This window comes from Panulirus ornatus, chromosome 42, assembly GCF_036320965.1.
Source record: "Panulirus ornatus isolate Po-2019 chromosome 42, ASM3632096v1, whole genome shotgun sequence".
NCBI classification, from domain to species: domain Eukaryota; kingdom Metazoa; phylum Arthropoda; class Malacostraca; order Decapoda; family Palinuridae; genus Panulirus; species Panulirus ornatus.
Genome location: NC_092265.1, coordinates 22733432 through 22758194, shown reverse-complemented (window position 1 = coordinate 22758194; position 24763 = coordinate 22733432). Strand labels below are relative to the sequence as shown.

The 24763-nt window shown below is 38.5% G+C and overlaps 2 protein-coding genes across 4 annotated transcripts in view; one reads left to right on the top strand and one right to left on the bottom strand.

Moving 5' to 3' along the window:
• The first annotated feature begins 819 nt into the window (after nt 1-819).
• Nucleotides 820-13551, top strand: LOC139761973 (endoribonuclease LACTB2). 2 transcript variants are annotated; one of them, XM_071686708.1, is made up of 6 exons: nt 820-1048; nt 2895-3055; nt 4843-4963; nt 5204-5345; nt 7996-8175; nt 12492-13551. In XM_071686708.1, exons 1-6 carry the CDS (start codon nt 927-929, stop codon nt 12621-12623), a joined length of 858 nt encoding a protein of 285 aa, XP_071542809.1. In that variant the 5' UTR covers nt 820-926; the 3' UTR covers nt 12624-13551. The 2 variants fall into 2 exon arrangements, with proteins under 2 accessions (XP_071542809.1, XP_071542810.1); XM_071686709.1 differs by lacking the exon at nt 820-1048 and adding an exon at nt 1881-1912.
• A 3659-nt stretch (nt 13552-17210) lies between these two features.
• The window catches only part of RYBP (ring and YY1 binding protein), a 32786-nt gene continuing 25233 nt past the window's right edge, over nt 17211-24763 (bottom strand). For both annotated transcript variants that reach the window (XM_071686711.1, XM_071686710.1), the window contains one exon: nt 17211-21759. In XM_071686711.1, the coding sequence (XP_071542812.1) occupies nt 21519-21759 (241 nt within the window). In that variant the 3' untranslated portion in view covers nt 17211-21518. The remainder of the gene's footprint in view (nt 21760-24763) is intronic.

Below are 24763 nucleotides of genomic sequence, written 5' to 3'. Positions count from 1 at the left end.
ATAATTACCCTGCGAATAATAAGTAAAGACATTATATGAGATAAAGAATAACTAAAAGACATTATTACTTGTATTTGATGTTATTTTTGTCATATTTTGTTTGTGAGAACAATTTATTGCTATATCACCGTGACTGTCTAATGTAAAAAAAAAATACCAACCTCGGAATTTTGTCGAAAATATGGAATACAAAATAAGTAACTAATAGCAATTTTTTCGACAAAACAAGGAATAAATGATAAACTCCATAGCTTTTCACATTTTGTAAAAGTAAATAGTAATACACTTCACAAATATTTACTTTCACGTGACACTTCAGCCTATGGTGCTGTGCAACCGCTCAAAACTCTACATAAACCAAAGCCTATTTCTTTCACACGACTGTCTTTAACATACTCTCAGGAAAAAATATCTATTTATCTGTCTATATATCTATCTATCTCTCCATCTACCTATCTTTTTGCTATAATGATATGGATACTCACGTTCTCTGTGTAAACAGCAAGTAATATTAGCAGATGAATCACAGGTCCAAGTGCGCCCTTGGACTTTAAGCCTTTAAGCCTTATTATTAGAATACGTAAAATGCTATATAAATGATATTGAATTTACAGAAAAATATATGCTAAGAAATATAGATTAGACATACTTATAAAAGGTACATAACTTTTTTTGTTTGTTTATTTGTTTGAACGCAAAGACAGAAGTTAGGATCTGATAAGTAAGCGATTGCAAATTCAAAATAGACTGAATGAGAAAATATGTCCAATAATGATGGAATTATAAAACAGATTATTAAATACAATGGAAGAGAAAAGAAGACCTAACAATTGGGTTAATGATATGGCCTTGGAAGTTTATAGGGCTTATCTTAGGCACTGACTGAAAGCAACTGTACGCTCACACAGACAGGGCCGAGAAAGAGAATGGCAGCCTATATTCCCAAGATATCTCAGCTTACACCACGTATTATTCGCATTTTAGGATGTAATCCAGGTCCAATGACCCTACAGGGCACGAACACCTATCTTATTGGGACTGGGAAGAGGTTCGTATGAATAAGCTGTTGATCAAGAAAGTTTAACCCCCTTTTTTTTATTAGTTGTACAGAGCCGAACACGAATCATACAAGACATGCAAAACATCTGACTGTAAAGAGAAAACCACTTCACATAAAAAAAATCCTGCTCTAAACTTGCCCTAATTTTATTATATTTGGCAGTGGTATCGTATCGACTCACACTTAAAAATGTGAATAAAATGTGAATTACCCACCTGGATTTGGGTCCTCCTTACTGGCACTCTTGCAGCGCTCAGGAAGGTGGCCACGTCCACTTTGTGGGACCACTGGTCAAGAAGTGTAATAATACTGTATAGCTCTTTATGGTGTTCTTTATAGTGTTCAACTGGCGAATGCAGATGAGCAGGTGTAACTTGTGTGTGCCTGGGTTTTTTTTTTTTTTTTAGGTTAGTTGAAGCTAGGTAGTTTAAAACTGGGTTGGGAGAACGATGGTTTAGTGGTTATCCAGCCATTATAGTGTGTTCGTGTTTTGTCAGTGTATTATTTTTGTGAAGGTAGGGGGGACCCGTAAGGATAGGTTGTTGAAGTGTAAAACAGGGGAGAGCTACATATTTCAGCTTAGGGTTTGGTGGTTGGTTATGGAATGGTTTGGATGGGAGGAGAATTATGATTTGGCAGACTTGAATGCTGAGCATATTTAAGTGAACTTGTATTTAATATAATATTGTTTCATTTTGCTCGTGTTTGATGTTTCTGGTTGGTTAGCAGAAAAATGTTGGTTACTTTTACATTATTCAACCCTTCATTTTCCCAAACCTTACAGCTGTTATTAGTAAAGCTAAATTTATCATCATAGAATAAAAAAAGATGTCTGATGATTATCTTCATCAGGTAGGTACATTATTATAATTCCATGAATTCATCGATATTCAAAAGTTAGTTTTGTGTTGTAGCTAAAGCAGAATTTTACTAAGCTTGGGACCAAAAATGCTTGTCAAAATTAACAATGTTTGAATCCTCACCGAACTTTCCTTTGCAGCAAACTACCTTGATATCCAGTGTTAAGTCAGAGTGTATCATTAAGATTTTTTTTTGCAAGTATCCCTTGCAGCCCACTTCCTTGATATTCAGTGTTATGGTCAAAATATATCAGAGATTGTTTTCCGTGATCAAGAATGGTTGCTAATCAGAGTTTACATTTGGTTACTAGTTCTTGTGTCTATTCTATAGTCTGCATCTGATGCTGGTGTTCTGGAAGAGGCCATGGGTGATAATACTAGTTTTTGCAATCTGGCAAAAATTTTCAGAAGGTATATTTCACCACTCCAGATGCATGGAGGTGAAGTTTAACTTTTTAATAACAAAGTCACAGAGAGAAAGGATCTTTGTGAATGGATTTTTGAAAAATAAGAAACGGATTTAAAGGTGGATGGAATGAGAACTGTAGTTGTATGAGAGAAATATCAAATAATGAAAGCTTTCTCTGTGAAAGTAATTGCCTCAACATGGAGGTGGTATGAGTATATCAGAGAGATAGATGTAGGAAATACAAATGTGTGAGTATATGAATAAGGGAAAGAAGAAGAAGAGTAAGATCAAGGAGTAGGTGGAAAGAGAGAGTGCTAGAGCATGTGGATGAGATGGATGTCTAAATAGTGCAAGGATGGAACTACTTCAAAAAACTCTTGTATTGTCTACGTAGCTGGATAGTAGGTGATGGTGTATTAGATTTAGACAGAGTAATGGAACCTATCATTGTCTTGTTCAAAGGTTTACTCTCTGTTTGGAGAATATATTTTCATTTATGAGTCTATAACATTATGTGACTATGGAGAAGTGATTTGTTGTGCTGTTTACTGTTTTTTATTTGCAGACGTGTTCTGCTCGATGTGGGTGAGAAAGGAAATACAGATTACCTATCATCCCTGACTTCAGTGTTGGAGGAATATGACACCACAATTGACAAAGTTATCATCACTCACTGGCACCGTGACCATATAGGAGGTTTAAAGGATGTACTTGGTTGCTCCAGAGGCAAGCTATCATTTTCATTAACTGAGAGAGAGGAGCATGTAACTTGACATTTAGTATATTATATTAATTTATATTATACTGTGTCGCTGTCTCCTGTGTTAGTGAGGTAGAGCAAGGAAACAGATGAAAGAATGGCCCAACCCACCCACACACACATGCATACGCATACACGTCCACACACGCATATATACATACCTATACATTTCAACGTATCCATATATATATACATAGACAGACATATACATATATATACATGTACATAATTCATACTTGCTGCCTTTAGTCATTCCCATCGCCACCCCGCCACATATGAAATGACAACCCCCTCCCCCTGCATGAGTGCAAGGTAGCGCTAGGAAAAGACAACAAAGGCCACATTCGTTCACACTCAGTCTCTAGCTGTCATGTATAATGCACCGAAACCACAGCTCCCTTTCCACATTCACGCCCCACAGAACTTTCCATGGTTTACCTCAGACACTTCACATGCCCTGGTTCAATCCATTGACAGCACGTTGACCCCGGTGTACCACTTCATTCCAATTCACTATATTCCTTGCACGCCTTTCACCCTCCTGCATGTTCAGGCCCCAATCACTCAAAATCTTTTTCACTCCATCCTTCCTCCTCCAGTTTGGTCTCCCACTTTTCCTCGTTCCCTCCACCTCTGACACATATATCTCTTTGTCAGTCTTTCCTCACTCATTCTCTCCATGTGACCAAACCATTTCAAAACACCTTCTGCACTCTCAACCAAACTCTTTTTATTACCACACATTTCTCTTACCCTTTCATTAGTTACTCGATCAAACCACCTCACACCATATATTGTCCTCAAACATCTCATTTCCAGCACATGGACTTTCGGCATTAACGTATACCCCTTCACCAATATTAGTCCGTTAAATCAAGGGTTTACTGTAGAAAGGATTGGTTAGCTAGTGTGAGGAGAATAATGAAAGAGCAACTCTCATTTCATGTATATTCATGTTTTATTCACAGCTTTGGCAATATTAGTGAATAGCATGAACATATTCAGAAATATTATGCTATTCACACCACGCATAAGTGTGAGGAGATCAAGTGTCTAGCTTGTATCAGAACATTGTAGCTATTTCTTTGAAAATATTCTAGGTCTTTATCTATCATCAGTATCAAAGTGCTTCATTATCCCAGGATTATATAGAGAAAATCAGACACAGTAGTTACGTAATGTAATTTCTCCCATAAGCATGAATTCATTGGGGACACCCCTCCCTCTCCATCTTATTTAATCCAGTACTTAAATCACACTCCATCAATTATTTCTTCGTATTTCTCTCTATTTTTCTTTACATTCCTCACCAGCTGATAGTAGGTATTCTTCCTAATAATTTAGGTCATCCCAGTAAATGCACTGTGCTGCAGTTGACACAGTCGCTCCATGGAACACCCTTCGAATTTGTATTAGATATACTTCTAGCTTTTTCATTTTTTCCTTTAATTGTAATTTTTACCATTATATATCTAAAGTGTATTTAATATAAAAGTGTTTTAACTGTTTCTGTCATATTAAAATTAAACTTAACTGATGTGTTCTAAAAGCTAATAAACTTTAAGTTAAACTTAACTGGTGTGTTCTAAAAGCCAATAAACTTTATTTTACCATTGTATATATTGTGTTGCCAGATTTTCTGCATTCAAGGAATCTGGTGTTTTTAAGGAATTATCTTGATGCAGAGTTCATGTAACATAAATGTAAGAGTTACAGGAAACCATGTTTTAGTAATGTAAAAAAAATGTTACAGGAGATGTCAAAGTATACAAATTTCCCCGAGCTGATGCTCCTGAGGATTCTGTATTTGCATCAGTGGATCATAAATTTCTCACACATAAAGAGGAGATAAAAACTGAAGGTGGAACTCTCAGGTAGAAAATATCTATTTTTTCTGACTTGTTCATAAACTGTTGTACAGCTTTCTAGACATGGCTTTTGCTTAGTAACTTTCCTGACTGTTTACAATGGATTAACTTAATTTGGAATGATACCCTTAAATTTCTTCCAAAGATCTGTTTGATGCAGTAACCCAACTCTTTATGTTACATGATTATATGATAAATTGCATTGGTGTATTAGGTGAATTTCCTCTTTATTTTTTATTCATACAGAGTTCACCATACTCCAGGTCATACCACAGACCATGTTGTTTTAGAACTGACTGAGGAAGGGATATTGTTTAGTGGTGATTGCATTCTAGGTGAAGGAACAACAGTATTTGAAGATCTGTCCAGCTACATGGCTTCACTGAAGGTAAATATAACCTGCAGTTTTGACATGTAAAGTTCATGTTCAGGATCCCATAGCACATCTCTTATGCAACATACAGCCATCTCATTTTTACCCATGCAGGATAATCTGCTAAGCCACCTTTTATGATAGAATAAACTTCTCAGATTATCTTCTTTTTATGTATTCCCCCTTAGATAAATCTTAGAGTGCATTTTCTATCTGCACTCTCTGGCTGGGAAGCACTAGGAATTAAAGCAGCAGGTTGAAGTAAAATTGACTATGTCATAATTTGTAATAAGTGATAAGGTATGTTAAGAAAACAAAAAACGCTATTCCTTATACTGCTTCAATCCTAAACTCACATATCCTTATTTACAAGACATAGCTGAGGGACGACACATCAATGTGTAACTCAACCTTTGCTTCTTTCCTCTGACCTGATCAGTCTGTTGCTAACACCTGCTCATAAAACCATCCTTTAAGTAATTTTTTCTTGTCTCTGCTTTGGATGATTCCATACTAGTCCTCCAAACACTCTCTCCTACAAAATCTATACCATCTCCTGTATTTTTCTCATTCAAGGTTTTCCAGATACTCTCAACCACATATGGGCAAGGTTTATGATCTTGCTAGCACATCTCATTGTGTCCTACAGGAGTGAGCTTCTGCATTAATTCCAATCCTTGCTTGCCTCTTGTAACACCTAAACTTTCCCTTCTTGAAAGCAGTCCCTCATGCAGCCAGTCTCTAGAAAAGGAGCCCATTCTAATATCTCCATCTTTTATCCCGTCTCTCACATTTGCTGTCTCCAAAGTATGAAACCCTCAACTTCATATATGCTCAAAATCTCCCACCCCTTTTAGAATCTGAAACAGGTTGTGTAATGCAAGGTCTGCAGTGGTCTTCTCTCATGCGAATCATATTAGGTCCTCCTCTCTCATGGATTTTGGTGAATCTTTAATTATGGGCTTTGGCATCTCCAAAGCATTTAATAGGGGATAGCATAAACCTTTGCTTTGTAAACTTCCTATGTATGACTTTTCTACTTCTCTCTTCTTTGATGCACAGTTTCCTTTAAAGTTGCTCCACTACTGTCATTTTTTATTGAGTGACTTCCTCTATCTAGTCAACAGTAGTGTCCACTGGGGTTCTTCTGCCTGCTCTTTCTTCTTTCAGTTAAGAAACTTTCTTCCTTCAACTTTTGACCAGTTCATTCAAATGCTGAGGGTCCCACAATACATACTTCCAACTCACTCTTCCACTTTTTAATGTTAGGCATTCTTTGTGGTTAAATTCAATATATTTTCCTTTATTTTCCAATGTTAAATTTTTAACAACCTGTTCAATCTTGCAATAATTTAAATATGCAAGGAATTACAGTATCCTCCATTCTATCTTGAAAATACCACATAATGAACATATGAAATATACCTTTCAAAAGCTGGGAGAGTTTGTTAGGTGCCATAATAATCTCTCTTTTGAGCAGTTCTTTATCAACTCGGTAAGAAATACTGTATGTGTATCTGGGGTGCCTCTTCCTCCATTTTTTTCTTAGCCATAGGAGAATCAAAAGTATTCTGCCTTATCAATTCCTCGTCTTGTACTTCTTTCCAACAGTTCCTTTCTGTATGCTGTGATGTTGCTACTCTTACCCTTTTACAATGATTGTTTTGGCCATGCTATGGTGAGCTGTTTTTGTGTGTCCTTGCCACTAATTCTTGGAACTGTGCCACATTCCTAGTGGCTGCTTTCCATAGATTCTGGGTGTAGACCAGCCACATTGAGATTTATTCAAAGTGATGTGTAATGTAGAATTCTTTTTAATTTTTTTACCTCTTCATCCTACCGTTCCACCTTAAGAGTTGGGTTTACAGACACACAGAGAGCTATACTTAATCTCATTCTTTCACCTTCATTTTTCTTTCATTTGAGATGGCTTTGATTAGGGCACGTTTCTGCCACATCCGTTACTAATAAAAAAAGTCTTCATACTTGTAACATGCTAGTGACTTACCTAGCTGAGGAACACACTAAAGTCAGCCAGCAGAGGGACATACCAATGAATCATTCATCTTAAGGGCACACCAGAGGGTCAACCACTTTAGGGACACATGAGTAAGTAAGCCAACTGAATCATTGAGTAACCAGCTAAGGAACCTATTGACAGGTCAAGTAACTGAAGAGCACACCAATGAGTTAAGTGAAGCCAGTCATCTGCTAGGGATAGATTTCACCATCATGCCTCACTAGATGTCATACAAGCCCTGAGCTGACAGATAATGTAACATCTACTCTTAAGTTCATTTTGGTGTCCCCTGTAGTTAGAAAAATATTTTGGCATAATTTCATTTAGTGGATGTCAGATCTGTTTATGATTGTACTCTTTTGTGCAGTTCACTTCCTTTCATTTTTTTTCTTTACCTGATAATACAATACCAAATTTGCTGTATGACTTTGTTGTAACTAAACCAGCCCCATAAAGATATGATATATAAAGGCCATAAGGGCTAATGTGGATCTGGTTAACTACTTTTTAAGGTTACTGTGTGAAAGTGGCCATCATATGGAGCAGATCAGTTCATCTTCTACTTAAGACTGCACCATACTGTTGCAAAATTTCATGTGTTTATATTTTTACGTATTTATTTTTTCTAATTCTCTCTTTTTCCAGCTAATCCTGGACATAGAACCAAAAGTGATCTACCCTGGACATGGACCTGTGATAAATGATCCTAATATCCATATTGAACAATACATTAACCATCGTAAGAAAAGGGAAGAGCAAATCATTAAATTACTGACTGGCAAGAAACATATGACATCAATGGAATTAGTCACGATAATGTACAAGGTTGGTGGAGTATTTACATGGAGATACTTCAAAAGAAATATTTCATTGATTGCATTATGGCAATAACATTTTAAATTCATTTTTATCTTGTTACTTGATGAGCCAAGTGAGTATGTCATCAGTTTTGTTGTAAGAAAACGGGTATTAGTGATAGGTGATTTTAATGCAAAGATGAGTAATGTAGCAGTTTAGGGTATAACTGGGGGGCATGAGGTATTCAGTATTATGAATGGAATGGTGAACGGCTTGTGGAGTTATGTGCTGCACAAGGACTGGTGATTGGGAATACCAATTTTAGAAGTGGGAGATATACAAGTATATGTATGTGAGTTGGTAGAGATGGTCAGTTGGCATTATTGGATTATTTATTAATTGCAAGGCATGTGAAAGAGATACTCTTGGATGTAAATGTGCTGAGAGGGGTAGCTGGTGCTGAAGATTTGTAAAGGTTTTTGGAAAAGAAGAAAGTGTTGATGTCTCCATGGTTGTTTGTTTATGGATGGGGTTGTTAGGGAGTGAATGCAAGAGTTTTGGAGAGGGGCAGGTATGCAGTCTGTTGTGGATGAGAGAGCTTGGGAAGTGAGTCAGTTGTTGTTCGCTGATGATACAGCACTGATGGCTGATTTGGGTGAGAAACTGCAGAAGCTGGTGACTGAGTTTGGTAAAGTGTGTGAAAGAAGAAAGCTGAGGGTAAATGTGAATAAGAGCAAGGTTATTAGGTACAGTAGGGTTGAGGGACAAGTCATTTGGGAGGTAAGTTTAAATGGAGAAAAACTGGAGGAAGTGAAGTGTTTTAGGTATCTGGGAATGGATTTGGCAGCGGATGGAACCATGGAAGCGGAAGTGAGTCACAGGGTGGGGGAGGGGGTGAGGGCTCTGGGAGCGTTGAAGAATGTGTGGAAGGCAAGAACATTTTCTCGGAAAGCAAAAATGGGTACGTTTGAAGGAATAGTGGTTCCAACAATGTTATATGGTTGCGAGGCGTGGGCCATAGATAGGGTTGTGTGGAGGAGGGGGGATATGTTGGAAATGAGATGTTTGAGGACAATATGTAGCGTGAGGTGGTTTGATCGAGTGAGTAATGAAAGGGTAAGAGAGATGTGTGGAAATAAAAAGAGCGTGGTTGAGAGAGCAGAAGAGGGTGTTTTGAAATGGTTTGGGTACATGGAGAGAATGAGTGAGGAAAGATTGACCAAGAGGATATATGTGTCGGAGGTGGAGGGAACGAGGAGAAGTGGGAGACCAAATTGGAGGTGGAAAGATGGAGTGAAAAAGATTTTGAGTGATTGGGGCCTGAACATGCAGGAGGGTGAAAGGCGGGCAAGGAATAGAGTGAATTGGATCGATGTGGTATACCGGGATTGACGTGCTGTCAGTGGATTGAATCAGGGCATGTGAAGCGTCTGGGGTAAACCATGGAAAGCTGTGTGGGGCCTGGATGTGGAAAGGGAGCTGTGGTTTTGGGCATTATTGCATGACAGCTAGAGACTGAGTGTGAACGAATGAGGCCTTTGTTGTCTTTTCCTAGCGCTACCCCGCACACATGAGGGGGGAGGGGGATGGTATTCCATGTGTGGCGAGGTGGTGATGGGAATGAATAAAGGCAGACAGTGTGAATTGAGTGCATGGGTATATATGTATGTGTCTGTGTGTGTATATATATGTGTACATTGAGATGTATAGGTATGTATATTTGCGTGTGTGGACGTGTGTGTATATACATGTGTATGGGGGTGGGTTGGGCCATTTTCTTTCGTCTCTTTCCTTGCGCTACCTCGCAAACGCGGGAGACACTGACAAAGCAAAATAAAAAAAAAAAAAAATTTTAATATTATTTTGCTTTGTCGCTGTCTCCCGCGTTAGCGAGGTAGCGCAAGGAAACAGACGAAAGAATGGCCCAACCCACCCACATACACATGTATATGCATACACGTCCACACACGCACATATACATACCTATACATCTCAACGTATACATATATATACACACATAGACATATACATATATACACATGTACATAATTCATAGTCTGCCTTTATTCATTCCCATCGCCACCCCGCCACACATGAAATAACAACCCCATCCCCCCTCATGTGCGCGAGGTAGCCCTAGGAAAAGACAACAAAGGCCACATTTGTTCACACTCAGTCTCTAGCTGTCATGTAATAATGCACTGAAACCACAGCTCCCTTTCCACTTCCAAGCCCCACAGAACTTTCCATGGTTTACCCCAAGACGCTTCACATGCCCTGGTTCAATCCATTGACAGCATGTCGACCCCGGTATACCACATCGTTCCAATTCACTCTATTCCTTGCACGCTTTTCACCTTCCTGCATGTTCAGGCCCCGATCACTCAAAATCTTTTTCACTCCATCTTGCCACCTCCAATTTGGTCTCCCACTTCTCCTAGTTCCCTCCACCTCTGACACATATATCCTCTTGGTCAATCTTTCCTCACTCATTCTCTCCATGTGACCAAACCATTTCAAAACACCCTCTTCTGCTCTCTCAACCACACTCTTTTTGTTACCACATATCTATCTTACCCTATTATTACTTACTCGATCAAGCCACCTCACCACATATTGTCCTCAAACATCTCATTTCCAGCACATCCACCCTCCTCTGCACAACTCTATCCATAGCCCACGCCTCGCAACCATATAACATTGTTGGAACTACTATTCCTTCAAACATACCCATTTTTGCTTTCCGAGGTAATGTTCTCGACTTCCACACATTCTTCAACGCTCCCAGAACTTTCGCCCCCTTCCCCACCCTATGATTCACTTCCTCTTCCATCCGCTGCCAAATCCACTACCAGATATCTAAAACACTTCACTTCCTCCAGTTTTTCTCCATTCAGACTTACCTCCCAAACCTGGGATCCCAAATGACTTGTCCCTCAACCCTACTGTACCTAACAACCTTGCTCTATTCACATTTACTCTCAGCTTTCTTCTTTCACACACTTTACCAAACTCAGTCACCAGCTTCTGCAGTTTCTCACATGAATCAGCCACCAGTACTGTATCATCAGCGAACAACAACTGACACACTTCCCAAGCTCTCTCATCCACAACAATATATAGGGATAGGGGAGAAAGAATACTTCCCACGTATATATATATATATATATATATATATATATATATATGTGTGTGTGTGAAAGAAGAAAGTTAAGAGTGAATGTGAATAAGAGCAAGGTTATTAGGTACAGTAGGGTTGAGGGTCAAGTCAATTGGGAGGTAAGTTTGAATGGAGAAAAACTGGAGGAAGTAAAGTGTTTTAGATATCTGGGAGTGGATCTGGCAGCGGATGGAACCATGGAAGCGGAAGTGGATCATAGGGTGGGGGAGGGGGCGAAAATTCTGGGAGCCTTGAAGAATGTGTGGAAGTCAAGAACATTATCTCGGAAAGCAAAAATGGGTATGTTTGAAGGAATAGTGGTTCCAACAATGTTGTATGGTTGCGAGGCGTGGGCTATGGATAGAGTTGTGCGCAGGAGGATGGATGTGCTGGAAATGAGATGTTTGAGGACAATGTGTGGTGTGAGGTGGTTTGATCGAGTAAGTAATGTAAGGGTAAGAGAGATGTGTGGAAATAAAAAGAGCGTGGTTGAGAGAGCAGAAGAGGGTGTTTTGAAATGGTTTGGGCACATGGAGAGAATGAGTGAGGAAAGATTGACCAAGAGGATATATGTGTTGGAGGAGGAGGGAACGAGGAGAAGTGGGAGACCAAATTGGAGGTGGAAAGATGGAGTGAAAAAGATTTTGTGTGATCGGGGCCTGAACATGCAGGAGGGTGAAAGGAGGGCAAGGAATAGAGTGAATTGGATCGATGTGGTATACCGGGGTTGACGTGCTCTCAATGGATTGAATCAGGGAATGTGAAGCGTCTGGGGTAAACCATGGAAAGCTGTGTAGGTATGTATATTTGCGTGTGTGGACGTATGTATATACATGTGTATGGGGGTGGGTTGGGCCATTTCTTTCGTCTGTTTCCTTGCGCTACCTCGCAAAAGCGGGAGACAGCGACAAAAAAAAAAAAAAAAAAAAAAAAAATATATATATATATATATATATATATATATATATATATATATATATATATATATATATATATATATATATTAGGCTGAGCCAGGTACCCATTTTATCTAACCCAAATGGTGGAAGAACAGCTCGGTTGATTGTGGACTACACCATGGAAATCTATTTGGATAGAATATCATTAGTATATGTACAGAATAGAATAAAACATTATTGCCTAAATGTTTCATGTACTGAAAATTTCAATTTATTATCAACAGGACACTCCTGAGCATCTACACTTAGCAGCTAAGGTTAATGTGGATCATCATCTACAGAAGCTCTTAAAGGAAAACATTGTCTGTTTTGAAAGAGATAGGTGGTGTCTCATTCAAAGGAAAAATCAATTGTAGTATGTACTTTTAAAGGCAGTAGCATTTATATTACTAGTAGCAAAACAATTGAAATGCATATCAGTTATTTCTTGTTTTAATATTCATGTTAATTTGAGTTTCTTTTAAAGGCTTCAGACAGTGTGATATTTAGGCAGTAACTTGAAAGTGTTCATGGTCTTTAGAACTGATTTTAACATCCAAAGATGTACAAGAATTTTGATTGGTGGTTATACTTCACTGTTGAGAGCCTTAATTACCCTGACAACTGATAAGTCAAAAGCACAAATAACCAAACATCTTAGATTGCCATGTATTGCTTAGAACTATCCTAGCCAAATTCAACTGACACTTGCTAGACCTAAACCAAAATAGTACATGATGCAGGAGTGACATCATTCCAGGGTTTTGCTTTTCAAAAGTATGATTACTGCACTTTTTTTTACATTCAAGATCACTCTTTTTACACTACCGATGGCAAAGGTTCTTGTGCTGAAAACAATGAAAATGAGTTGGAAAGAGTAATATTTCCAAGACTGAGTAGGTGCCTCTTCCCTACCAATTTAAGCCCTTGTAAAGAAATCCCCCAAAAATTACAGACATGGCAGGACAGAGATGTTGGCAGCATCACCAGCAGACTATATGGAGGAAGAACAAATTCAGAAATGGTGTATTCTCTAGTTTTTAAAAACACACTACAGCTCCTGACAAGAATTTGGCTTGTATTAAACAAATGTTAGGTGTAAATGAAACAACACAATATAATTCACCTGTGTTTGGCAAGAATGAAGATACTTGTGGGGCTTGGGTTAGTTATAGCACTTGCACACAAAATGGTTTCCAGCTGTTAGCCATGTTGCATGACATAGCCTACTTCCATTCTGACTGCATCTGTATTGGTTTTGTGTATTATGCTGAAATAAATCATAAGTACAATATAATTTCCAAATGGCCATCTCATACACTACATTGTAACCATTGATTATTTGGGGTTATGAGACATCTTTTCAAAACTTTTTATCCTAAGAATATGTAATTTTCAGCTAGGAATCTGTAATTTGCGCATATTATAGAATACCCCACAGGCCTTTCCATGGCTTACCCCAGCCTTTTCATATGCCCTGGTTCAGTCCATAGACAGCACATCAACCCTAGCATACCACATTGTTCCAATTCACTCTATTCCTTTTTCACTCCATCCTTCCACCTCCAATTTGGTCTCCTGCTTCTCCTTGTTCCCTCCACCTCTGACACATACATCTCCTGTCTACCTTTCCTCACTCATTCTGCTTTCTCAACCACACTTTTTATTACTACACATCTCTCTTACCCTTTTATTACTTACTCAATCAAACCATCTCACACTTTACAGCAAATGGAACCATGGAAGTGGAGGGGAATCATAGGGTGGGGTTGAGGGCAAAGGTTCCAGGAGTGATAAAGAAAGTGTGGAAACAGAGAACGTTATCTCGCGAGTGAAAATGGGTACGTTTGAGGGAATAGTTGTTCCAACATTATATGGTTGCGAGGCATGGGCTATAGGTTGTGCAGAGAAGGGTGGAAGTGTTGGAAAAGAAATGTTTGAGGTGGTTTCAGAAGGGGTAGAGGATGTGTGGATCAGGTGTTTGCTTTGAAGAATGTATGTGAGAAATACTTAGAAAAGCAAATGGATTTGTATGTAGGAAGTGAAGTGTTTTAGATATCTGGGAGTGGATCTGGCAGCGGATGGAACCATGGAAGCGGAAGTGGATCATAGGGTGGGGGAGGGGGCGAAAATCCTGGGGGCCTTGAAGAATGTGTGGAAGTCGAGAACATTATCTCGGAAAGCAAAAATGGGTATGTTTGAAGGAATAGTGGTTCCAACAATGTTGTATGGTTGCGAGGCGTGGGCTATGGATAGAGTTGTGCGCAGGAGGATGGATGTGCTGGAAATGAGATGTTTGAGGACAATGTGTGGTGTGAGGTGGTTTGATCGAGTGAGTAACGTAAGGGTAAGAGAGATGTGTGGAAATAGAAAGAGCGTGGTTGAGAGAGCAGAAGAGGGTGTTTTGAAGTGGTTTGGCCACATGGAGAGGATGAGTGAGGAAAGATTGACCAAGAGGATATATGTGTCGGAGGTGGAGGGAACAAGGAGAAGAGGGAGACCAAATTGGAGGTGGAAAGATGGAGTGAAAAAGATTTTGTGTGATCGGGGCCTGAACATGCAGGAGGGTGAAAGGAGGGCAAGGAATAGAGTGAATTGGAGCGATGTGGGTTGACGTGCTGTCAGTGGATTGAAGCAGGGCATGTGAAGCGTCTGGGGTAAGCCATGGAAAGCTGTGTAGGTATGTATATTTGCGTGTGTGGACGTATGTATATACATGTGTATGGGGGGGGGGTTGGGCCATTTCTTTCGTCTGTTTCCTTGCGCTACCTCGCAAACGCGGGAGACAGCGACAAAGTATAATAATAATAATAATAATTTATGGATCTGGAGAAGGCATATGATAGAGTTGATAGAGATGCTCTGTGGAAGGTATTAAGAATATATGGTGTGGGAGGCAAGTTGTTAGAAGCAGTGAAAAGTTTTTATCGAGGATGTAAGGCATGTGTACGTGTAGGAAGAGAGGAAAGTGATTGGTTCTCAGTGAATGTAGGTTTGCGGCAGGGGTGTGTGATGTCTCCATGGTTCTTTAATTTGTTTATGGATGGGGTTGTTAGGGAGGTAAATGGAAGAGTTTTGGAAAGAGGGGCAAGTATGAAGTCTGTTGGGGATGAGAGAGCTTGGGAAGTGAGTCAGTTGTTGTTCGCTGATGATACAGCGCTGGTGGCTGATTCATGTGAGAAACTGCAGAAGCTGGTGACTGAGTTTGGTAAAGTGTGTGAAAGAAGAAAGTTAAGAGTAAATGTGAATAAGAGCAAGGTTATTAGGTACAGTAGGGATGAGGGTCAAGTCAATTGGGAGGCGAGTTTGAATGGAGAAAAACTGGAGGAAGTGAAGTGTTTTAGATATCTGGGAGTGGATCTGGCAGCGGATGGAACCATGGAAGCGGAAGTGGATCATAGGGTGGGGGAGGGGGCGAAAATTCTGGGAGCCTTGAAGAATGTGTGGAAGTCGAGAACATTATCTCGGAAAGCAAAAATGGGTATGTTTGAAGGAATAGTGGTTCCAACAATGTTGTATGGTTGCGAGGCGTGGGCTATGGATAGAGTGGTGCGCATGAGGATGGATGTGCTGGAAATGAGATGTTTGAGGACAATGTGTGGTGTGAGGTGGTTTGATCGAGTAAGTAACGTAAGGGTAAGAGAGATGTGTGGAAATAAAAAGAGCGTGGTTGAGAGAGCAGAAGAGGGTGTTTTGAAATGGTTTGGGCACATGGAGAGAATGAGTGAGGAAAGATTGACCAAGAGGATATATTTGTCGGAGGTGGAGGGAACGAGGAGAAGAGGGAGACCAAATTGGAGGTGGAAAGATGGAGTGAAGAAGATTTTGTGTGATCGGGGCCTGAACATGCAGGAGGGTGAAAGGAGGGCCAGGAATAGAGTGAATTGGAGCGATGTGGTATACCGGGGTTGACATGCTGTCAGTGGATTAAATCAGGGCATGTGAAGCGTCTGGGGTAAACCATGGAAAGCTGTGTAGGTATGTATATTTGCGTGTGTGGACGTATGTATATACATGTGTATGGGGGTGGGTTGGGCCATTTCTTTCGTCTGTTTCCTTGCGCTACCTCGCAAACGCGGGAGACAGTGGAAAAAAAAAAAAAAAAAAAAAAAAATTTCATACACTGTATTATTTCCCGCATTTGCGAGGTATTGTTAAGAAAAGAGGACTGAGGCTTTGAGGAAATATACTCACTTGGCCCTGTTTTCTGTTCCTTCTTTTGGAAAATTAAAAACGGGAGAGGGAGGATTTCCAGCCCTCCACTCTCTCCCCTTTTAGTCATCTATGACACACAGGGAATAGGTGGGAAGTATTCTTTCTCCCCTATATTCATTCACTGAGTCAGTCATAGTGTTCAGGGAGGGGACAAAGGTTCTAGGAGCATTGAAGAATGTGTGGAAGGAGTAAGCATTATCTTGGAGGGCAAAAATGGGTATGTTTGAAGGAATAGTAGTCCCAACGTTTTATGTATGTGAAGCATGAGCTAAACATTAGGCTAAGTGGAGGAGGGTGAATGGGTTGGAAATGAAATGTTTGATGACAGTATATGGTGAGGTAGTTTGATCTAGTAATTCATGAAAGGCTACGAGAGATGTGTGGTACTGAGTGTGTTTGAGAGAGTACAAGAGGGTGTACTGAAATGGTCTGGACATAGGATACAATTGTCAGAAGTGGAGGGAACAGGGAGACCAATTTGGAGGTGGAGGAATGGAATGGATAAGCTTTTGAGCATTCTGGAGGGTGGTGAAAGGCATGCATGGAATACGGTACATTGGAATGATGTGGTATACTGGGGTCGGTCAACATGCTGCCAGTGGACTTAAACTAGGGCATGTAAAATATCTGGGGTGAACCATGGAAACTTCCCTCGGGCCGGGATCAGGATGGGGAACAGCATTTTTTGTCCATTCATAAAGCTACCTCGCTAATGTGGGAAATGGCGATCAAGTATGAAACAAAGAAAAAAAAATGTATATATTTTATTTGCTGCATAAGCAGCTCAAAAATGATATACTATCCCTCAGATCATTTGATGGTTACTGATCAGATGAGATGAATAAATATGGGCAGAGGATGTGGAAATACTATCCAAGGTGTAAGTGGTTGCTTTCCGAGTAACTACTCTCATTTACCAAGCCCAAGATTTTTAAGTGCCAAAGAATATATATGGCACACTCTCAGTCAACTGCTGATGTCATATGACTTACATGGAAAATCAGTATTTATTAGGTTAAATATTATAATGAAGTTTCATAATTTTCTTCACTTACATTTTGCTTCCTAGCATCCTCTGGCTTCATTCTTGTGCATTTATTTCTCAACCTGTTATCACTGTCATCTACCATGATATTTTGGGGCACCTGACTCATCATTTTCTCTTTTTCTTTAGTTCATGTTCATTTGTTTCATTCTGTGTTCTTATCAACATCTTCATACGATACTAAATCAATAAATTTGTCTTTTTCATCTACACTTTCATTTCATCCTTCCTTGTCTACACTATAAACTTTTGTCTTTTTCTTGTTTGTCCATGTATAAGTGTCATAAATATCCAACCTCTTCACTGTATATGTCTTCTATCTGGCAACAGCTTCTTTGTCTACAGTCTACACACTGTTCCTGGTATTAGGTCTGTCCAATATACATCATTCTACTTTTCCTAAGATAAGACGATAGTTTTCATTTATCTGTATAAACACAACGCAGAGTTTGTCTTACTATCCTTATATTTTTTCTAGTGTGTATGTTTTGTTCTAAATGCCTAATTGCCTTTAGAATCTTTAATTGTGTCACTTTACAGGTCAAATTAATAATTCTGTTCATTTTTTTAATGTTAGCCATTTTCCATGTTAGCAAGGAAGGACTAGTAGCTGACAAACTGCCTCATTTACTCAATGGAGTTTATCATTTATGGAGACTCTTTTACCATGGCCACCCCCTTAAAGGTTACCAGAAGGAATGGGTAACAGATATAAATACAACACTCACATCAACTCTCGTCATGTATAAAGTACTAAAACCTGAGCCCCCTATCAACAACCAAGCCCCATAGACTTTTCCATGGTTAATATCTCTTCAATTTTAAGTTTGCAACCACATTTGTAAAATCTCAGCAGTTTAAAAACTTCATTACCTTTACTAGAATCTGCTACTGCACCAATAATTATATTACATACACTTGAAAGTTCATCATCAACCATTTCTTCCCCACTACATTACTACCCACATACAAATATCTCCTGAGTGTTGAAGAGGGTGACTTACAAGGAGTAGGAGCATTACATTAATACATTCTAAAAGAAAGAGCCTTGCACATTCCAGAAGAAAGAATAAAGGAAAGGGCCTAGGCCATTCCAAAAGAAAGAACAAAGGAAAGAAGCTAACAAGGACATATTCCAAAAGATGGAACAGAGGAAACTGCTTAGTCAGGACTTTTACTCTACTAAAACTACCTCACTAAGGTGGGAAATGGCAAGCAGGTATGAATGAATGAAAGAAATATATACATGTAACCAGATGGACACATCCAAGAAATCTCGTTATATGTACCTCATCATACGTTAAATATTGCAAAATAATTTTGTTGATAATACATCTGAAATAGTATAGCTCTTTTTATTACTGGAAAGGAGGGTTTAATTAAAATATAATGAATCTGAATGTAATTTGAATTTTTATATGAACTGATTGCTGAAACCCAAACACAGCATGTAAATCTGCTGTTGGTATTATATTTTAGAGAACTGTATAAAACTTTGGTTGACACAGACAACTTTATAATCACAATATATCCTTATTCTCAATATCCCATCATTACAGTCACCTAAATATATATTACGGCTTCTTTGACTTCCAGCAAGAGAATACTTTTAAGGCCTACTGAAACCAATTTTCAGACCCAATTTTGCAAATGTGCTAACTAAATAAGGTATAAGCATTATCATTTCAACAGAACTATAATTCTACAATCACATTATCATTACATTCCATATAATTACTTGAAAACTCAACAGGAAAATAGGACAAGGATTACGAGAATAATTATCTTTTGGACCATTTTTCAGGCTTATGATTGAAATTCACACCAAATAGTAATTTCAAGGCTATTTATCAAACTTTTCAGGCCCAAAATTTCGATTAAGTAAAAATATGACTTATTTAGACCCGTAAAATCCATGATTAATATTTCAAAACTTTAAAACAATACCATCAATTTAATATTACTTGCTTCTTGGTCCACTTTTACATCACATATAACACATTTTCTTTATGAAATGTATTTTACAAAATAAACAGACAAAAATATACACATACAAGTAATTTTTGGGTTCCTGCATTTGGATATATTTCCCTGATGTATCTACATATTTCAGCCACTAAATATTTTTAACTGATAAAGATCTTGGTTGTTAACAGAATAATCTAATTAGTCACTGGTTTATTTGAATCAACAGGGAGCTACACAGTTATGCAGTAGTTACCAACTTACTATACATACAACCATAATCCTGATTAATACTACTTCTTGGATGTTTCAAGACTTTATGAACTGAATGGCAATGGCAGATAAAAAAAAAAAAAAAAAAAAAAAAAAAAAAAAAAAAAATTGGACAGAACATCCTAGTCATTAACATATTCCTGATCAGTTTATGACATGTAAATATAATGTCTGCCAAATTACTATTTCATCAGATGACAGGGACGGTAAAATTATTTCTATGGAAAAAATATGTTCTGATGTGATGAAATGATGCAATAGTTTCAATCGTACTAAAAAAGCATCGGCAGAAACTAGATAGTCATATATCTGAAGTACATAAACAAAAAACTACTTACACCAATGTCATCAAGCTTGTACACAACTAGGTAAATAATTATTTGACACAACTTGGTGTGGGATCTAATGATTTACATTCACAACCCAAATTCAATCCCTGGCCAAGCAGGGATGATAAGGTATGACTTTTTATGGTATGTACAGAGTTGATCACTCCGTCAGGACATGGAACCAAATAAATCTCCATTTCACAAGAAAATTTCAACCCATGATAGCATGACATAAAAATGATAAGTTCAATTAAATTTTGCAGAAAATCCTCTCTCAACATATACAAAAACAATCTGTAGGGAATATTATTTTGACACTGATTTATCTATAAAAGTACATAGTCATTTAAAAAGCATGTCACACAATAATATACTAGTCTTAAAAGTGATACTCAATGCTACTGTACATCATTTTTAGCAAAATGTATCAAACCTTTCACCTCTCTCTTTCACACACAAATACAGACACGCTATATTACACTACCATTTTCATTACAAATTTACATCTAGGGCTTATAGCCCAATACTAACCATACTGAAATGTTTCTTGGCATTATTGTGACTGTACCAAGAAATAATACAAAGGTGTTAGAACTCTTTATCAAGCATCAAAAATATGGAGGCTGTGAGATTAATCCATACAACTGTCTTAGTAAAACACATAGTGGCACCTCTGTAATTCAGTTAATTTTTAGACAATGCTAACAAGGCAACATGATATATTTGTACATTATCATAACAATGGTTCTTCATTCTCAGTCTGAAATAGTAACATGATTATAACAAAATTCATAATGCCGATAAATATTAGACTAAGAGTTATCATTATTCAAGTTAATGTGTTTGGTTAACATGACAAACCCATTTCTTAACCTGAGGTCTGTCCAAAAAAGTAGCAAGAGTGAAATTATAACTCTAAATGATCCACTGGTGTTGAGTTCCCTTCGTGTTTTATTGTTTATGACAGAGAACTTAACAGGCGACAGGTATCACTACCTACTGGCTTTTACAATTGAAGGCAGTAATGATCAAAGGCAGTCTTACACAAACACTGTAAAAATGTTAATGTGGTCATTATGCTAAAAGCATAAGTAGTACCTTTGAGGTTAACCAAACTAAATACAAACTAGAGTTGTATGGCATTCCAAGAGCCATTTGAGAGTCCTTTTTCTCTCACTTTTGAGTAACCACTAGCTGCTTCATCATAATGTCTGCTAGATTTCTCACGTCAGCACATACAAGTGTTTATGACATCACATGGCCTTATGCCACAGACCAATAACCAGAGCCAAGTTGTAATCTTTTAAAGACTTCCATCATTAACTATTAATAAAAACTTCTATATAAAATTGAACGTTCTACTGGTGGTATTCACTGAAGCCAATGGTATGTGTGTTCACAAAATGGCTGGAGGCTTCAGGCTCAGTACAGAATATTTCACAGACCTATGAACTTCGGGATTCAGTTGTTATATCACCATTACGTGTATCTGTTGAAGCATCTGAGATGGAACCTGCTTCTGAGGATGACATGATCTGGGATGTATCACCATTTGTAGTTGCTGAGCTATTTCCAGAAGAAGTTTTACGCTGCTTGGGTTGGAACTCTGTAATAATGACAGTGACGTTGTTTACTGTAACTGCATTATGTTGTGCAGTACTTCTGTCAACATTCTTCAATCTTGGTCTGAAAAAGATATATAATGAGAAATAACCTTGAACAAAATTATGTGTGGCAAGAGGCTAGGTGACTGTAAAGGATGATTGCATTAGAGGTGTTTGGCAATCTGGCTGAGAGAGCAGACTAATATGCTAAAATGGTTTGGACATATGAAGAGGATGAGTGAAGACTAACTAAAAGGATCTAATGTCAAAATTGGGGGTAGGAAGAGGGAGACCAAGAAGTAAAAGGATTTAGTGAAGGAGGCTTTGGAGTAATAATAATGACTGACCCTATTATGATATGGAAGAGATGGGGACATATTCCTAAATCTCTGGACACCCATCCCTACACCCATTTCAATCTATCATTCATAATACTCATAGCAGGCAAATTCATAACTAGTGCACCTCTTTACACCAACCTTTTTTTTTTCTCAAATTTGATTGCCGTTTTTGGCATAGGCAAGAAAGTGTCAGGAACAGACGAAGATAGGCCACATTAGCTCACATCCATTCTCTATAAACTTTTCCATGGTTTATCCTAAACACTTCACATGCCCTGATTCAGTCCTTTGACAACACATCAACACAAGTACACCGCATTATACCAATTCACTCTATACCATGCATGCATCTCACCCTCATGCATGTTCAAGCCCTAATTCCTCAAAATCTTTTTTGCTCCATCCTTCTATCTCCAATCTGGTCTCCCCTCCACATCTGACACATGTATCCTCTTTGTTAACCTTTTCTCACTCATTCTCTCCTTATGTCCACATTATTTTAGAACACCCTCTTTGGCTCTCTCAGCCACAATCTTTTTATTACTGCAAATCACTCTTCCATTTTCATTACTTGCTCAATCAAACCACCTCACACTACAGACTGTCCTCAAACATTTCATTTCCAACACATCCATCCTCCTCCGCACAGCTTTATCTATTGCCCATGCCTCGCATCCATATAATACTGTTGGGACTACTATTCCTTCAAACATACCTATTTTGCCCTTCAAAATAATGTTCTCTCTTTCCACACGTTCTTCAGTACTCCCAGAACCTTCATCCCCTCCCTGACCCCTATGGCTCACTTCCACTTCCATGGTACCATTCACAGCCACGTCCACTCCCAGATATCTAAAACACTTCACTTCTTCCAAAGTTTGCTCCATTCAAACCCATTCCCCAACCAACCTGTCCCACAAACCTGCTGAACCTAATACTAATAACCTTGCTTTTATTCACATTCACTCAACTTTCTCCTTTGCACACTTTTCCAAAGTCAGTCACCAACCTCTGCAGTTTCTCACTTGAATATGCCACCAATGCTGTTTCATCAGCAAACAACAAATGACTCACATCCCAGGTCCTCTCATCCCCCAGACACTGCATACTCGCCCTCTCTCCAAGACTCTCGCATTTACCTCCCTCACCACCCCATCCATAAACAAAATGAACCACCATGGTGACATGACACATCCCTACCACAGACCATCCATCACTTGGAACTACTCATACTCCTCTCTTCCTACTTGTACACAAGCCTTACACCTTTGATAAAAACTTTTCACTGACAGAGTTAAATGTATATATAACACATAAGTGCATAATTAATTCCACAATCTGGTATTTAACTGACATGGTGTACATGAAAGAACAAATATGAGAGAGAAAAAAGTGTGGTCACAGCAAGTGATCACTCTGGCAAGTAACTGTTTCCTAAGAAGTAGTGTCCACTAAAGCAGTCAGTCTGACTCATGTAAACTAAGGTGGTTATACAACCAGTAATCTTACACTGTAATATTAAACTTAAACTACTCCAGCTACCTACAACTGCTGTAGGAGTGGAAAGTACCCAAGTTAAGCTTAAAGCCAGTCAACGACGTACTGATTTCACTAGAGCTTCCTGCTAACTAGCTACAATCAGCCAGTAGATAAAGCACAGCAGTAGGAATTCATTATGACATAATATTTCCTCTTTTCCTATAGCCTCTTCAAGTACAAACCTTCACCCTCATTTCCACCAAGAAGTGCTTAGACATCCTGCCAGCTGCCCCTCTCAGCATATTCACATCCAAAAGTCACTCTTAAACATGCCCATCAATCAGGATAAATTCCAATGCTGTAATGCCTCCTTACCATTAACCTCACTCGACCACAAATGCATCCCCAATCACAAGTCCTTTTTCAACACAGCTCTAGAAGCTACTTACTATTTTCATTCACAATGGGAATCCCATTCTCCCCATTATAACCTAGATGGTCACATCATCCATTCTTGCACTCAAATTACCAAACACTATTAAGTGGTCCCTCACACCAAATTGTATGAAGCATTGACTTAACTCCTCCCAAAATACTAGTCTCTCTCCTTCATTCCTATTGCTGTTAGGTGTATCTTCCAGTCACCTGAATGGACAATCACTCATGCTCAACAAAATACAGACCATTCTGGGAATCATGTACGACAAACACGTCGTGTTCATTACCCACATCACAAACATCAACACAAAAGCAACATGCAGTGTAAATGCCCACAGAACTATGACTGATGCCAGATTTAGACAAGAAAAAAATTATATCCTTCATAATATTCACTTGCTCCACCCTAAACTACATCTCATCTACTTGGTCTTCCAACCACTCAAAAGCAAATATCACAAAAGCTTCAAACCATACAAGATACTTACAGCAATAACTAGCAGCCCAACAACTACAAACAACAATACCTAATAATTACAAAAAGAAACGAAAACTGTTGTTGTAAGGAATTGCAAATATGCCAATATTAAATACAATAAATAGAAAAGATGGTAAAATAGGCTTATGCTAGATACATCTTGTCACCAGGTAAACTTGCATTCTTGCAAAATATACATATGCTACAACAAAGTCACTCTATGAATAACTGGATGGTATGCAAAGTGAGTCATGGAGAGAGGTTTAGTGAAGAGAGAGGAGGTAGTGATAGTCATACATACGGTATGTCAAGGTGGCTTGAGTGGATGGTATTGCAGTTGAATTCATTAA